Here is a 14,610-nt window from a genome sequence, read left to right as displayed (position 1 = left end):
ATCCTCTGCTCTCTATCCTCCTATCCTCTGCTCCCTATCCTCCTATCCTCTGCTCCCTATCCTGCTATCCTCTGCTCCCTATCCTCCTATCCTCTGCTCCCTATCCTCCTATCCTCTGCTCCCTATCCTCTGCTCCCTATCCTCCTATCCTCTGCTCTCTATCCTCCTATCCTCTGCTCCCTATCCTCCTATCCTCTGCTCCCTATCCTCCTATCCTCTGCTCCCTATCCTCCCATCCTCTGCTCCCTATCCTCCTATCCTCTGCTCTCTATCCTCCTATCCTCTGCTCCCTATCCTCCTATCCTCTGCTCCCTATCCTCCCATCCTCTGCTCCCTATCCTCCTATCCTCTGCTCCCTATCCTCCTATCCTCTGCTCCCTATCCTCCTATCATCTGCTCCCTATCCTCCTATCCTCTGCTCTCTATCCTCCTATCCTCTGCTCCCTATCCTCCTATCCTCTGCTCTCTACCCTCCTATCCTCCCCTCTCCCTATCCTCCTATCCTCTGCTCCCTATCCTCTGCTCTCTATCCTCTGCTCTCTATCCTCCTATCCTCTGCTCTCTATCCTCCTATCCTCTGCTCCCTATCCTCCTATCCTCTGCTCCCTATCCTCCTATCCTCCCCTCTCCCTATCCTTCTATCCTCTGCTCCCTATCCTCCTATCATCTGCTCTCTATCCTCCTATCCTCTGGTCTCTACGCTCCTATCCTCTGCTCCCTATCCTCCTATCCTCTGCTCTCTACCCTCCTATCCTCCCCTCTCCCTATCCTTCTATCCTCTGCTCCCTATCCTCCTATCATCTGCTCTCTATCCTCCTATCCTCTGCTCTCTACCCTCCTATCCTCTGCTCCCTATCCTCCTATCCTCTGCTCTCTATCCTCCTATCCTCTGCTCTCTACCCTCCTATCCTCTGCTCCCTATCCTCCTATCCTCTGCTCTCTGCCCTCTTATCCTCTGCTCCCTATCCTCCTATCCTCTGCTCTCTATCCTCCTATCCTCTGCTCCCTATCCTCCTATCCTCTGCTCTCTACCCTCCTATCCTCCCCTCTCTCTATCCTCCTATCCTCTGCTCCCTATCCTCCTATCCTCTGCTCCCTATCCTCCTATCCTCTGCTCTCTATCCTCCTATCCTCTGCTCTCTACCCTCCTATCCTCCCCTCTCTCTATCCTCCTATCCTCTGCTCTCTATCCTCCTATCCTCTGCTCTCTATCCTCCTATCCTCTGCTCCCTATCCTCCTATCCTCTGCTCTATCCTCCTATCCTCTGCTCTCTATCCTCCTATCCTCTGCTCCCTATCCTCCTATCCTCTGCTCTCTATCCTCTCTATCCTCTGCTCCCTATCCTCCTATCCTCTGCTCTCTATCCTCCTATCCTCTGCTCTCTATCCTCCTATCCTCTGCTCCCTATCCTCCTATCCTCTGCTCCCTATCCTCCTATCCTCTGCTCCCTATCCTCCTATCCTCTGCTCCTATCCTCCTATCCTCTGCTCCCTATCCTCCTATCCTCTGCTCCTATCCTCCTATCCTCTGCTCCCTATCCTCCTATCCTCTGCTCCCTATCCTCCTATCCTCTGCTCCCTATCCTCTTCCTATCCTCTGCTCCCTATCCTCCTATCCTCTGCTCCCTATCCTCCTATCCTCTGCTCCCTATCCTCCTATCCTCTGCTCCCTATCCTCCCATCCTCTGCTATCCTCTCCTCCTATCCTCTGCCTATCCTCCCATCCTCTGCTCCCTATCCTCCTATCCTCTGCTCCCTATCCTCCTATCCTGCTCTCTCCTCCTATCCTCCTCATCCTCTGCTCCTATCCTCCTATCCTCTGCTCTCTATCCTCCTATCCTCTGCTCTCTATCCTCCTATCCTGCTCCCTATCCTCCTATCTGCTCCCTCCTATCCTCTGTCTATCCTCTGCTCTCTATCCTCCCTATCCTCTGCTATCCTCCTATCCTCTGCTCCCTCCTATCCTCTGCTCTATCCTCCTATCCTCTGCTCCCTATCCTCCTATCCTCTGCTCCCTATCCTCCTATCCTCTGCTCTCCTATCCTCCTATCCTCTGCTCCCTATCCTCCTATCCTCTGCTCCCTATCCTCCTATCCTCTGCTCCCTATCCTCCTATCCTCTGCTCCCTATCCTCCTATCCTCTGCTCCCTATCCTCCTATCCTCTGCTCCTATCCTCCTATCCTCTGCTCCCTATCCTCCTATCCTCTGCTCCCTATCCTCCTATCCTCTGCTCCCTATCCTCCTATCCTCTGCTCCCTATCCTCCTATCCTCTGCTCCCTATCCTCCTATCCTCTGCTCCCTATCCTCCTATCCTCTGCTCCCTATCCTCCTATCCTCTGCTCTCTATCCTCCTATCCTCCCTCCCTATCCTCTATCCTCTGCTCCCTGCTCCTATCCTCCTCCTCTGCTCTATCCTCCTATCCTCTGCTCCCTATCCTATCTCTCTCTATCCTCCTATCCTCTGCTCCCTATCCTCCTATCCTCTGCTCTCTATCCTCCTATCCTCTGCTCCTATCCTCCTATCCTCTGCTCCCTATCCTCCTATCCTCTGCTCCCTATCCTCCTATCCTCTGCTCTCTATCCTCCTATCCTCTGCTCCTATCCTCCTATCCTCTGCTCCCTATCCTCCTATCCTCTGCTCCCTATCCTCCTATCCTCTGCTCTCTATCCTCCTATCCTCTGCTCCCTATCCTCCTATCCTCTGCTCTCTATCCTCCTATCCTCTGCTCTCTATCCTCCTATCCTCTGCTCCCTATCCTCCTATCCTCTGCTCCCCTCCTATCCTCTGCTCTCTATCCTCCTATCCTCTGCTCCCTATCCTCCTATCCTCTGCTCCTATCCTCCTATCCTCTGCTCCCTATCCTCCTATCCTCTGCTCTCCCCTATCCTCCTATCCTCTATCCTATCCTCCTATCCTCTGCTCCCTATCCTCCTATCCTCTGCTCTCTATCCTCCTATCCTCTGCTCTCTATCCTCCTATCCTCTGCTCCCTATCCTCCTATCCTCTGCTCTCTATCCTCCTATCCTCTGCTCTCTATCCTCCTATCCTCTGCTCCCTATCCTCCTATCCTCTGCTCCCTATCCTCCTATCCTCTGCTCCCTATCCTCCTATCCTCTGCTCCCTATCCTCCTATCCTCTGCTCTATCCTCCTATCCTCTCCTATCCTCTATCCTCTGCTCCCTATCCTCCTATCCTCTGCTCCCTATCCTCCTATCCTCTGCTCCCTATCCTCCTATCCTCTGCTCCCTATCCTCCTATCCTCTGCTCCTATCCTATCCTCTCCCTATCCTCTGCTCTCTATCCTCCTATCCTCTGCTCCCTATCCTCCTATCCTCTGCTCCCTATCTCTCCCTCCTATCCTCCTATCCTCTGCTCCCTATCCTCCTATCCTCTGCTCCTATCCTCCTATCCTCTGCTCTCTATCCTCCTATCCTCTGCTCCTATCCTCCTATCCTCTGCTCCCTATCCTCCTATCCTCTGCTCCCTATCCTCCTATCCTCTGCTCTCTATCCTCCTATCCTCTGCTCCTATCCTCCTATCCTCTGCTCCCTATCCTCCTATCCTCTGCTCCCTATCCTCCTATCCTCTGCTCCCTATCCTCCTATCCTCTGCTCCCTATCCTCCTATCCTCTGCTCTCTATCCTCCTATCCTCTGCTCCCTATCCTCCTATCCTCTGCTCCCTATCCTCCTATCCTCTGCTCCCTATCCTCCTATCCTCTGCTCCCTATCCTCTCCTATCCTATCCTGCTCCCTATCCTCTATCCTCTGCTCCCTATCCTCCTATCCTCTGCTCCCCTATCCTCCTATCCTCTGCTCCCTATCCTCCTATCCTCTGCTCTCTATCCTCCTATCCTCTGCTCTATCCTCCTATCCTCTGCTCCCTATCCTCCTATCCTCTGCTCCCTATCCTCCTATCCTCTGCTCTCTATCCTCCTATCCTCTGCTCCTATCCTCCTATCCTCTGCTCCCTATCCTCCTATCCTCTGCTCCCTATCCTCCTATCCTCTGCTCCCTATCCTCCTATCCTCTCCCCTATCCTCCTATCCTCTGCTCCCTATCCTCCTATCCTCTGCTCTCTATCCTCCTATCCTCTGCTCCTATCCTCCTATCCTCTGCTCTCTATCCTCCTATCCTCCTCCCTCCTCCTATCCTCTATCCTATCCTCTGCTCCCTATCCTCCTATCCTCTGCTCCTATCCTCCTATCCTCTGCTCTCTATCCTCCTATCCTCTGCTCCCTATCCTCCTATCCTCTGCTCCCTATCCTCCTATCCTCTGCTCCCTATCCTCCTATCCTCTGCTCTCTATCCTCCTATCCTCTGCTCCTATCCTCCTATCCTCCTCTCCCTATCCTCTATCCTCTGCTCCCTATCCTCCTATCTCTGCTCTATCCTCCTATCCTCTGCTCCCTATCCTCCTATCCTCCTCTGCTCCCTATCCTCCTATCCTCTGCTCCCTATCCTCCTATCCTCTCTCTATCCTCCTATCCTCTGCTCTCTATCCTCCTATCCTCTGCTCTCTATCCTCCTATCCTCTGCTCCCTATCCTCCTATCCTCTGCTCTCTATCCTCCTATCCTCTGCTCTACCCTCCTATCCTCTGCTCCTCTATCCTCCTATCCTCTGCTCTCTATCCTCCTATCCTCTGCTCTCTATCCTCCTATCCTCTGCTCCCTATCCTCCTATCCTCTGCTCTCTATCCTCCTATCCTCTGCTCTCTACCCTCCTATCCTCCCCTCTCTCTATCCTCCTATCCTCTGCTCCCTATCCTCCTATCCTCTGCTCCCTATCCTCCTATCCTCTGCTCTCTATCCTCCTATCCTCTGCTCTCTACCCTCCTATCCTCTGCTCCCTATCCTCCTATCCTCTGCTCTCTATCCTCCTATCCTCTGCTCCTCTATCCTCCTATCCTCTGCTCCCTATCCTCCTATCCTCTGCTCTCTATCCTCCTATCCTCTGCTCTCTATCCTCCTATCCTCTGCTCCCTATCCTCCTATCCTCTGCTCTCTATCCTCCTATCCTCTGCTCCCTATCCTCCTATCCTCTGCTCCTATCCTCCTATCCTCTGCTCCCTATCCTCCTATCCTCTGCTCCCTATCCTCCTATCCTCTGCTCCCTATCCTCCTATCCTCTCTCCCTATCCTCCTATCCTCTGCTCCCCCTCCTATCCTCTGCTCCCTATCCTCCTATCCTCTGCTCCCTATCCTCCTATCCTCTGCTCCTATCCTCCCATCCTCTGCTCCTATCCTCCTATCCTCTGCTCTCTATCCTCCTATCCTCTGCTCCCTATCCTCCTATCCTCTGCTCTCTATCCTCCTATCCTCTGCTCCTATCCTCCTATCCTCTGCTCCCTATCCTCCTATCCTCTGCTCCCTATCCTCCTATCCTCTGCTCCCTATCCTCCTATCCTCTGCTCTCTATCCTCCTATCCTCTGCTCCCTATCCTCCTATCCTCTGCTCTCTACCCTCCTATCCTCCCCTCTCCCTATCCTCCTATCCTCTGCTCCCTATCCTCTGCTCTCTATCCTCCTATCCTCTGCTCTCTATCCTCCTATCCTCTGCTCTCTATCCTCCTATCCTCTGCTCCCTATCCTCCTATCCTCTGCTCTCTATCCTCCTATCCTCTGCTCTCTATCCTCCTATCCTCTGCTCCCTATCCTCCTATCCTCTGCTCTCTATCCTCCTATCCTCTGCTCCCTATCCTCCTATCCTCTGCTCTCTATCCTCCTATCCTCTGCTCTCTATCCTCCTATCCTCTGCTCTCTATCCTCCTATCCTCTGCTCCCTATCCTCCTATCCTCTGCTCCCTATCCCTCCTCTGCTCCCCTATCCTCCTATCTCTGCTCCCTCTGCTCCTCCTCCTATCCTCTGCTCTCTATCCTCCTATCCTCTGCTCTCTATCCTCCTATCCTCTGCTCCCTATCCTCCTATCCTCTGCTCTCTATCCTCCTATCCTCTGCTCCCCTATCCTCCTATCCTCTGCTCCCTATCCTCCTATCCTCTGCTCCCTATCCTCCTATCCTCTGCTCCCTATCCTCCTATCCTCTGCTCCCTATCCTCCTATCCTCTGCTCCTATCCTCCTATCCTCTGCTCCCTATCCTCCTATCCTCTGCTCCTCTATCCTCCTATCCTCTGCTCTCTATCCTCCTATCCTCTGCTCCCTATCCTCCTATCCTCTGCTCCTATCCTCCTATCCTCTGCTCCCTATCCTCCTATCCTCTGCTCCCTATCCTCCTATCCTCTGCTCCCTATCCTCCTATCCTCTGCTCTCTATCCTCCTATCCTCTGCTCTCTATCCTCCTATCCTCTGCTCTCTATCCTCCTATCCTCTGCTCCCTATCCTCCTATCCTCTGCTCCCTATCCTATCCTCCCCTCTCTCTATCCTCCTATCCTCTGCTCCCTATCCTCCTATCCTCTGCTCCCTATCCTCCTATCCTCTGCTCTCTATCCTCCTATCCTCTGCTCTCTATCCTCCTATCCTCTGCTCCCTATCCTCCTATCCTCTGCTCTCTATCCTCCTATCCTCCCCTCTCCCTATCCTTCTATCCTCTGCTCCCTATCCTCCTATCATCTGCTCTCTATCCTCCTATCCTCTGCTCTCTACCCTCCTATCCTCTGCTCCCTATCCTCCTATCCTCTGCTCTCTATCCTCCTATCCTCTGCTCTCTACCCTCCTATCCTCTGCTCCCTATCCTCCTATCCTCTGCTCTCTATCCTCCTATCCTCTGCTCCCTATCCTCCTATCCTCTGCTCTCTATCCTCCTATCCTCTGCTCCCTATCCTCCTATCCTCTGCTCTCTACCCTCCTATCCTCCCTATCTCTCTCCTCCTATCCTCTGCTCCCTATCCTCCTATCTGCTCCCTATCCTCCTATCCTCTGCTCTCTATCCTCCTATCCTCTGCTCTCTACCCTCCTATCCTCCCCTCTCTCTATCCTCCTATCCTCTGCTCTCTATCCTCCTATCCTCTGCTCTATATCCTCCTATCCTCTGCTCCCTATCCTCCTATCCTCTGCTCTCTATCCTCCTATCCTCTGCTCTCTATCCTCCTATCCTCTGCTCCCTATCCTCCTATCCTCTGCTCTCTATCCTCCTATCCTCTGCTCCCTATCCTCCTATCCTCTGCTCTCTATCCTCATATCCTCTGCTCCCTATCCTCCTATCCTCTGCTCTCCTATCCTCCTATCCTCTGCTCCCTATCCTCCTATCCTCTGCTCCCTATCCTCCTATCCTCTGCTCCCTATCCTCCTATCCTCTGCTCCCTATCCTCCTATCCTCTGCTCCCTATCCTCCTATCCTCTGCTCCCTATCCTCCCATCCTCTGCTCCCTATCCTCCTATCCTCTGCTCTCTATCCTCCTATCCTCTGCTCCCTATCCTCCTATCCTCTGCTCCCTATCCTCCCATCCTCTGCTCCCTATCCTCCTATCCTCTGCTCCCTATCCTCCTATCCTCTGCTCCCTATCCTCCTATCATCTGCTCCCTATCCTCCTATCCTCTGCTCTCTATCCTCCTATCCTCTGCTCCCTATCCTCCTATCCTCTGCTCTCTACCCTCCTATCCTCCCTCTCCCTATCCTCCTATCCTCTGCTCCCTATCCTCCTGCTCTCTATCCTCCTATCCTCTGCTCTCTATCCTCCTATCCTCTGCTCTCTATCCTCCTATCCTCTGCTCCCTATCCTCCTATCCTCTGCTCTCTATCCTCCTATCCTCTGCTCCTATCCTCCTATCCTCTGCTCCCTATCCTCCTATCCTCTGCTCTCTATCCTCCTATCCTCTGCTCCCTATCCTCCTATCCTCTGCTCTCTATCCTCCTATCCTCTGCTCCCTATCCTCCTATCCTCTGCTCCCTATCCTGCTATCCTCTGCTCCCTATCCTCCTATCCTCTGCTCCCTATCCTCTATCCTCTGCTCCCTATCCTCTGCTCCCTATCCTCCTATCCTCTCTCCCTATCCTCCTATCCTCTGCTCTCTATCCTCCTATCCTCTGCTCCCTATCCTCCTATCCTCTGCTCCCTATCCTCCCATCCTCTGCTCCCTATCCTCCTATCCTCTGCTCTCTATCCTCCTATCCTCTGCTCCCTATCCTCCTATCCTCTGCTCCCTATCCTCCCATCCTCTGCTCCCTATCCTCCTATCCTCTGCTCCCTATCCTCCTATCCTCTGCTCCCTATCCTCCTATCATCTGCTCCCTATCCTCCTATCCTCTGCTCTCTATCCTCCTATCCTCTGCTCCCTATCCTCCTATCCTCTGCTCCCTATCCTCCTATCCTCCCCTCCCTATCCTCCTATCCTCTGCTCCCTATCCTCCTATCCTCTGCTCTCTATCCTCCTATCATCTGCTCTCTATCCTCCTATCCTCTGCTCTCTATCCTCCTATCCTCTGCTCCCTATCCTCCTATCCTCTGCTCTCTATCCTCCTATCCTCCCCTCTCCCTATCCTCCTATCCTCTGCTCCTATCCTCCTATCCTCTGCTCTCTATCCTCCTATCCTCTGCTCTCTATCCTCCTATCCTCTGCTCCCTATCCTCCTATCCTCTGCTCCTATCCTCCTATCCTCTGCTCCCTATCCTCCTATCCTCTGCTCCCTATCCTCCTATCATCTGCTCTCTATCCTCCTATCCTCTGCTCCTATCCTCCTATCCTCTGCTCCCTATCCTCCTATCCTCTGCTCCCTATCCTCCTATCCTCTGCTCCCTATCCTCCTATCCTCTGCTCCCTATCCTCCTATCCTCTGCTCTCTATCCTCCTATCCTCTGCTCTCTATCCTCCTATCCTCTGCTCCCTATCCTCCTATCCTCTCTATCCTCCCATCCTCTGCTCCTATCCTCCTATCCTCTGCTCTCTATCCTCCTATCCTCTGCTCCCTATCCTCCTATCCTCTGCTCCCTATCCTCCTATCCTCTGCTCCCTATCCTCCTATCCTCTGCTCTCTATCCTCCTATCCTCTGCTCTCTATCCTCCTATCATCTCCTATCCTCCTCCTCTGCTCTCTATCCTCCTATCCTCTGCTCCCTATCCTCCTATCCTCTGCTCCCTATCCTCCTATCCTCTGCTCTCTATCCTCCTATCCTCTGCTCTCTATCCTCTCCTCCTATCCTCTGCTTCTCTATCCTCTATCCTCCTATCCTCTGCTCTCTATCCTCCTATCCTCTGCTCCCTATCCTCCTATCCTCTGCTCTCTATCCTCCTATCCTCTGCTCTCTATCCTCCTATCCTCTGCTCCCTATCCTCCTATCCTCTGCTCTCTATCCTCCTATCCTCTCTGCTCCCTATCCTCCTATCCTCTGCTCTCTATCCTCCTATCCTCTGCTCCCTATCCTCCTATCCTCTGCTCCCTATCCTCCTATCCTCTGCTCCCTATCCTCCTCCTATCCTCTGCTCCCTATCCTCCTATCCTCTGCTCCCTATCCTCCTATCCTCTGCTCCCTATCCTCCTATCCTCTGCTCCCTATCCTCCTATCCTCTGCTCCCTATCCTCCCATCCTCTGCTCCCTATCCTCCTATCCTCTGCTCTCTATCCTCCTATCCTCTGCTCCCTATCCTCCTATCCTCTGCTCCCTATCCTCCCATCCTCTGCTCCCTATCCTCCTATCCTCTGCTCCCTATCCTCCTATCCTCTGCTCTCTATCCTCCTATCCTCTGCTCCCTATCCTCCTATCCTCTGCTCTCTATCCTCCTATCCTCTGCTCCCTATCCTCCTATCCTCTGCTCTCTATCCTCCTATCCTCCCTCTCCCTATCCTCCTATCCTCTGCTCCCTATCCTCCTGTATCCTCCTATCCTCTGCTCTCTATCCTCCTATCCTCTGCTCTCTATCCTCCTATCCTCTGCTCTGGATCCTCCTATCCTCTGCTCCCTATCCTCCTATCCTCTGCTCTCTATCCTCCTATCCTCTGCTCCCTATCCTCCTATCCTCTGCTCCCTATCCTCCTATCCTCTGCTCCCTATCCTCCTATCCTCTGCTCTCTATCCTCCTATCCTCTGCTCCCTATCCTCCTATCCTCTGCTCCCTATCCTCCTATCCTCTGCTCCCTATCCTCCTATCCTCTGCTCCCTATCCTCCTATCCTCTCCCTATCCTCTGCTCCCTATCCTCCTATCCTCTGCTCTCTATCCTATCCTCTGCTATCCTCTGCTCCCTATCCTCCTATCCTCTGCTCCCTATCCTCCTATCCTCTGCTCCCTATCCTCCCATCCTCTGCTCCCTATCCTCCTATCCTCTGCTCTCTATCCTCCTATCCTCTGCTCCGTATCCTCCTATCCTCTGCTCCCTATCCTCCCATCCTCTGCTCCCTATCCTCCTATCCTCTGCTCCCTATCCTCCTATCCTCTGCTCCCTATCCTCCTATCATCTGCTCCCTATCCTCCTATCCTCTGCTCTCTATCCTCCTATCCTCTGCTCCCTATCCTCCTATCCTCTGCTCTCTACCCTCCTATCCTCCCCTCTCCCTATCCTCCTATCCTCTGCTCCCTATCCTCTGCTCTCTATCCTCCTATCCTCTGCTCTCTATCCTCCTATCATCTGCTCTCTACCCTCCTATCCTCTGCTCTCTATCCTCCTATCCTCTGCTCTCTATCCTCCTATCCTCTGCTCTCTACCCTCCTATCCTCCCCTCTCTCTATCCTCCTATCCTCTGCTCCCTATCCTTCTATCCTCTGCTCCCTATCCTCCTATCCTCTGCTCTCTATCCTCCTATCCTCTGCTCTCTACCCTCCTATCCTCTGCTCCCTATCCTCCTATCCTCTGCTCTCTATCCTCCTATCCTCTGCTCTCTACCCTCCTATCCTCTGCTCCCTATCCTCCTATCCTCTGCTCTCTACCCTCCTATCCTCTGCTCCCTATCCTCCTATCCTCAGCTCTCTATCCTCCTATCCTCTGCTCCCTATCATCCTATCCTCTGCTCTCTACCCTCCTATCCTCCCCTCTCTCTATCCTCCTATCCTCTGCTCCCTATCCTCCTATCCTCTGCTCCCTATCCTCCTATCCTCTGCTCTCTATCCTCCTATCCTATGCTCTCTACCCTCCTATCCTCCCCTCTCTCTATCCTCCTATCCTCTGCTCCCTATCCTTCTATCCTCTGCTCCCTATCCTCCTATCATCTGCTCTCTATCCTCCTATCCTCTGCTCTCTACCCTCCTATCCTCTGCTCCCTATCCTCCTATCCTCTCTCTCCCTATCCTCCTATCCTCTGCTCTCTACCCTCCTATCCTCCCTCTCTCTATCCTCCTATCCTCTGCTCTCTACCCTCCTATCCTCCCCTCTCTCTATCCTCCTATCCTCTGCTCTCTATCCTCCTATCCTCTGCTCTCTATCCTCCTATCCTCTGCTCCCTATCCTCCTATCCTCTGCTCTCTATCCTCCTATCCTCTGCTCCCTATCCTCCTATCCTCTGCTCTCTATCCTCCTATCCTCTGCTCCCTATCCTCCTATCCTCTGCTCCCTATCCTCCTATCCTCTGCTCTCTATCCTCCTATCCTCTGCTCTCTACCCTCCTATCCTCTGCTCCCTATCCTCCTATCCTCTGCTCTCTATCCTCCTATCCTCTGCTCTCTATCCTCCTATCCTCTGCTCTCTATCCTCCTATCCTCCCCTCTCTCTATCCTCCTATCCTCTGCTCCCTATCCTCCTATCCTCTGCTCCCTATCCTCCTATCCTCTGCTCTCTACCCTCCTATCCTCCCCTCTCCCTATCCTCCTATCCTCTGCTCCCTATCCTCTGCTCTCTATCCTCCTATCCTCTGCTCTCTATCCTCCTATCATCTGCTCTCTACCCTCCTATCCTCTGCTCTCTATCCTCCTATCCTCTGCTCTCTATCCTCCTATCCTCTGCTCTCTACCCTCCTATCCTCCCCTCTCTCCCTCCTATCCTCTGCTCCCTATCCTTCTATCCTCTGCTCCCTATCCTCCTATCATCTGCTCTCTATCCTCCTATCCTCTGCTCTCTACCCTCCTATCCTCTGCTCCCTATCCTCCTATCCTCTGCTCTCTATCCTCCTATCCTCTGCTCTCTACCCTCCTATCCTCTGCTCCCTATCCTCCTCCCTATCCTCCTCTGCTCTCTACCCTCCTATCCTCTGCTCCCTATCCTCCTATCCTCAGCTCTCTATCCTCCTATCCTCTCATCCTATCCTCTGCTCTCTACCCTCCTATCCTCCCCTCTCTCTATCCTCCTATCCTCTGCTCCCTATCCTCCTATCCTCTGCTCCCTATCCTCCTATCCTCTGCTCTCTATCCTCCTATCCTATGCTCTCTACCCTCCTATCCTCCCCTCTCTCTATCCTCCTATCCTCTGCTCCCTATCCTTCTATCCTCTGCTCCCTATCCTCCTATCATCTGCTCTCTATCCTCCTATCCTCTGCTCTCTACCCTCCTATCCTCTGCTCCCTATCCTCCTATCCTCTGCTCCCTATCCTCCTATCCTCTGCTCTCTACCCTCCTATCCTCCCCTCTCTCTATCCTCCTATCCTCTGCTCTCTACCCTCCTATCCTCCCCTCTCTCTATCCTCCTATCCTCTGCTCTCTATCCTCCTATCCTCTGCTCTCTATCCTCCTATCCTCTGCTCCCTATCCTCCTATCCTCTGCTCTCTATCCTCCTATCCTCTGCTCCCTATCCTCCTATCCTCTGCTCTCTATCCTCCTATCCTCTGCTCCCTATCCTCCTATCCTCTGCTCCCTATCCTCCTATCCTCTGCTCTCTATCCTCCTATCCTCTGCTCTCTACCCTCCTATCCTCTGCTCCCTATCCTCCTATCCTCTGCTCTCTATCCTCCTATCCTCTGCTCTCTATCCTCCTATCCTCTGCTCTCTATCCTCCTATCCTCCCCTCTCTCTATCCTCCTATCCTCTGCTCCCTATCCTCCTATCCTCTGCTCCCTATCCTCCTATCCTCTGCTCTCTATCCTCCTATCCTCTGCTCTCTACCCTCCTATCCTCCCCTCTCTCTATCCTCCTATCCTCTGCTCCCTATCCTTCTATCCTCTGCTCCCTATCCTCCTATCATCTGCTCTCTATCCTCCTATCCTCTGCTCTCTACCCTCCTATCCTCTGCTCCCTATCCTCCTATCCTCTGCTCCCTATCCTCCTATCCTCTGCTCTCTACCCTCCTATCCTCCCCTCTCTCTATCCTCCTATCCTCTGCTCTCTACCCTCCTATCCTCCCCTCTCTCTATCCTCCTATCCTCTGCTCTCTATCCTCCTATCCTCTGCTCTCTATCCTCCTATCCTCTGCTCCCTATCCTCCTATCCTCTGCTCTCTATCCTCCTATCCTCTGCTCCCTATCCTCCTATCCTCTGCTCTCTATCCTCCTATCCTCTGCTCTCTACCCTCCTATCCTCTGCTCCCTATCCTCCTATCCTCTGCTCTCTATCCTCCTATCCTCTGCTCCCTATCCTCCTATCCTCTGCTCTCTATCCTCCTATCCTCTGCTCCCTATCCTCCTATCCTCTGCTCTCTATCCTCCTATCCTCTGCTCTCTATCCTCCTATCCTCTGCTCCCTATCCTCCTATCCTCTGCTCTCTATCCTCCTATCCTCTGCTCCCTATCCTCCTATCCTCTGCTCCCTATCCTCTGCTCCTATCCTCTGCTCCCTCTATCCTCCTATCCTCTGCTCTCTATCCTCCTATCCTCTGCTCTCTATCCTCCTATCCTCTGCTCTCTATCCTCCTATCCTCTGCTCCCTATCCTCCTATCCTCTGCTCTCTATCCTCCTATCCTCTGCTCCCTATCCTCCTATCCTCTGCTCCCTATCCTCCTATCCTCTGCTCCCTATCCTCCTATCCTCTGCTCTCTATCCTCCTATCCTCTGCTCTCTAGCCTCCTATCCTCTGCTCTCTATCCTCCTATCCTCTGCTCTCTATCCTCCCGTCTTAGTCCAGGACATCCTATTTGATTGTGTATTTTGAATATGAACACATTGTGCCCTATACATAGATGTGAATGTTGATTCAAGAAAAGGTGTAACAGTTAGTATAATTCCTGACACATTTATTGTACAGGAGAATTCCCTCTCTCCCTCTCTAGCACCTGAGGTAGATAGGAAGGAGAAGCCAGGGAAGAGGTCTACTCCTAAGAAGTTTGCCTCTCCCCCACAACCTGCAGAGGAAGGTAAACTCAACAGTCAAGTCAAGTTCCTACCTGACTAGATACGTTGTATTGCATCTACCAATGGTTGCATGCCACATTATCAACTATGCAGTCAGTTATTTAAAAAAAAATATTTCACCTTTATTTAACCAGGTAGGCAAGTTGAGAACTAGTTCTCATTTACAATTGCGATCTGGCCAAGATAAAGCAAAGCAGTTCGACAGATACAACGACACAGAGTTACACATGGAGTAAAACAAACATACAGTCAATAATACAGTAGAAAATTAAGTCTATATACAATGTGAGCAAATGAGGTGAGAAGGGAGGTAAAGGCAACAAAAAAATGCCATGTTGGTAAAGTAAATACAATATAGCAAGTAAAACACTGGAATGGTAGATTTGCAGTGGAAGAAAGTGCAAAGTAGAGATAAAAAACTGGGGTGCAAAGGAGAAAAATAAATAAATACAGTAGGGGAGAGGTGGGCTATGTACAGGTGCAGTAATCTTTGAGATGCTCTGAC

At 52.3% G+C, this 14,610-nt stretch overlaps 1 protein-coding gene across 1 annotated transcript in view; it reads left to right on the top strand.

Annotated features, from left to right (window-relative positions):
* The window catches only part of LOC124035235 (B-cell linker protein-like), a 38,615-nt gene that overhangs the window by 8,343 nt on the left and 15,662 nt on the right, over positions 1-14,610 (top strand). Inside the window, exon 8 of the mRNA XM_046348679.1 lies at positions 14,024-14,107. Within this exon, the coding sequence (XP_046204635.1) occupies positions 14,024-14,107 (84 nt within the window). The remainder of the gene's footprint in view (positions 1-14,023; positions 14,108-14,610) is intronic.

The sequence above is a fragment of the Oncorhynchus gorbuscha genome, linkage group LG05 (assembly GCF_021184085.1).
Source record: "Oncorhynchus gorbuscha isolate QuinsamMale2020 ecotype Even-year linkage group LG05, OgorEven_v1.0, whole genome shotgun sequence".
NCBI classification, from domain to species: domain Eukaryota; kingdom Metazoa; phylum Chordata; class Actinopteri; order Salmoniformes; family Salmonidae; genus Oncorhynchus; species Oncorhynchus gorbuscha.
Note: the sequence above shows the minus strand (reverse complement) of the source record. Positions and strands in the feature narration are given on the sequence as shown.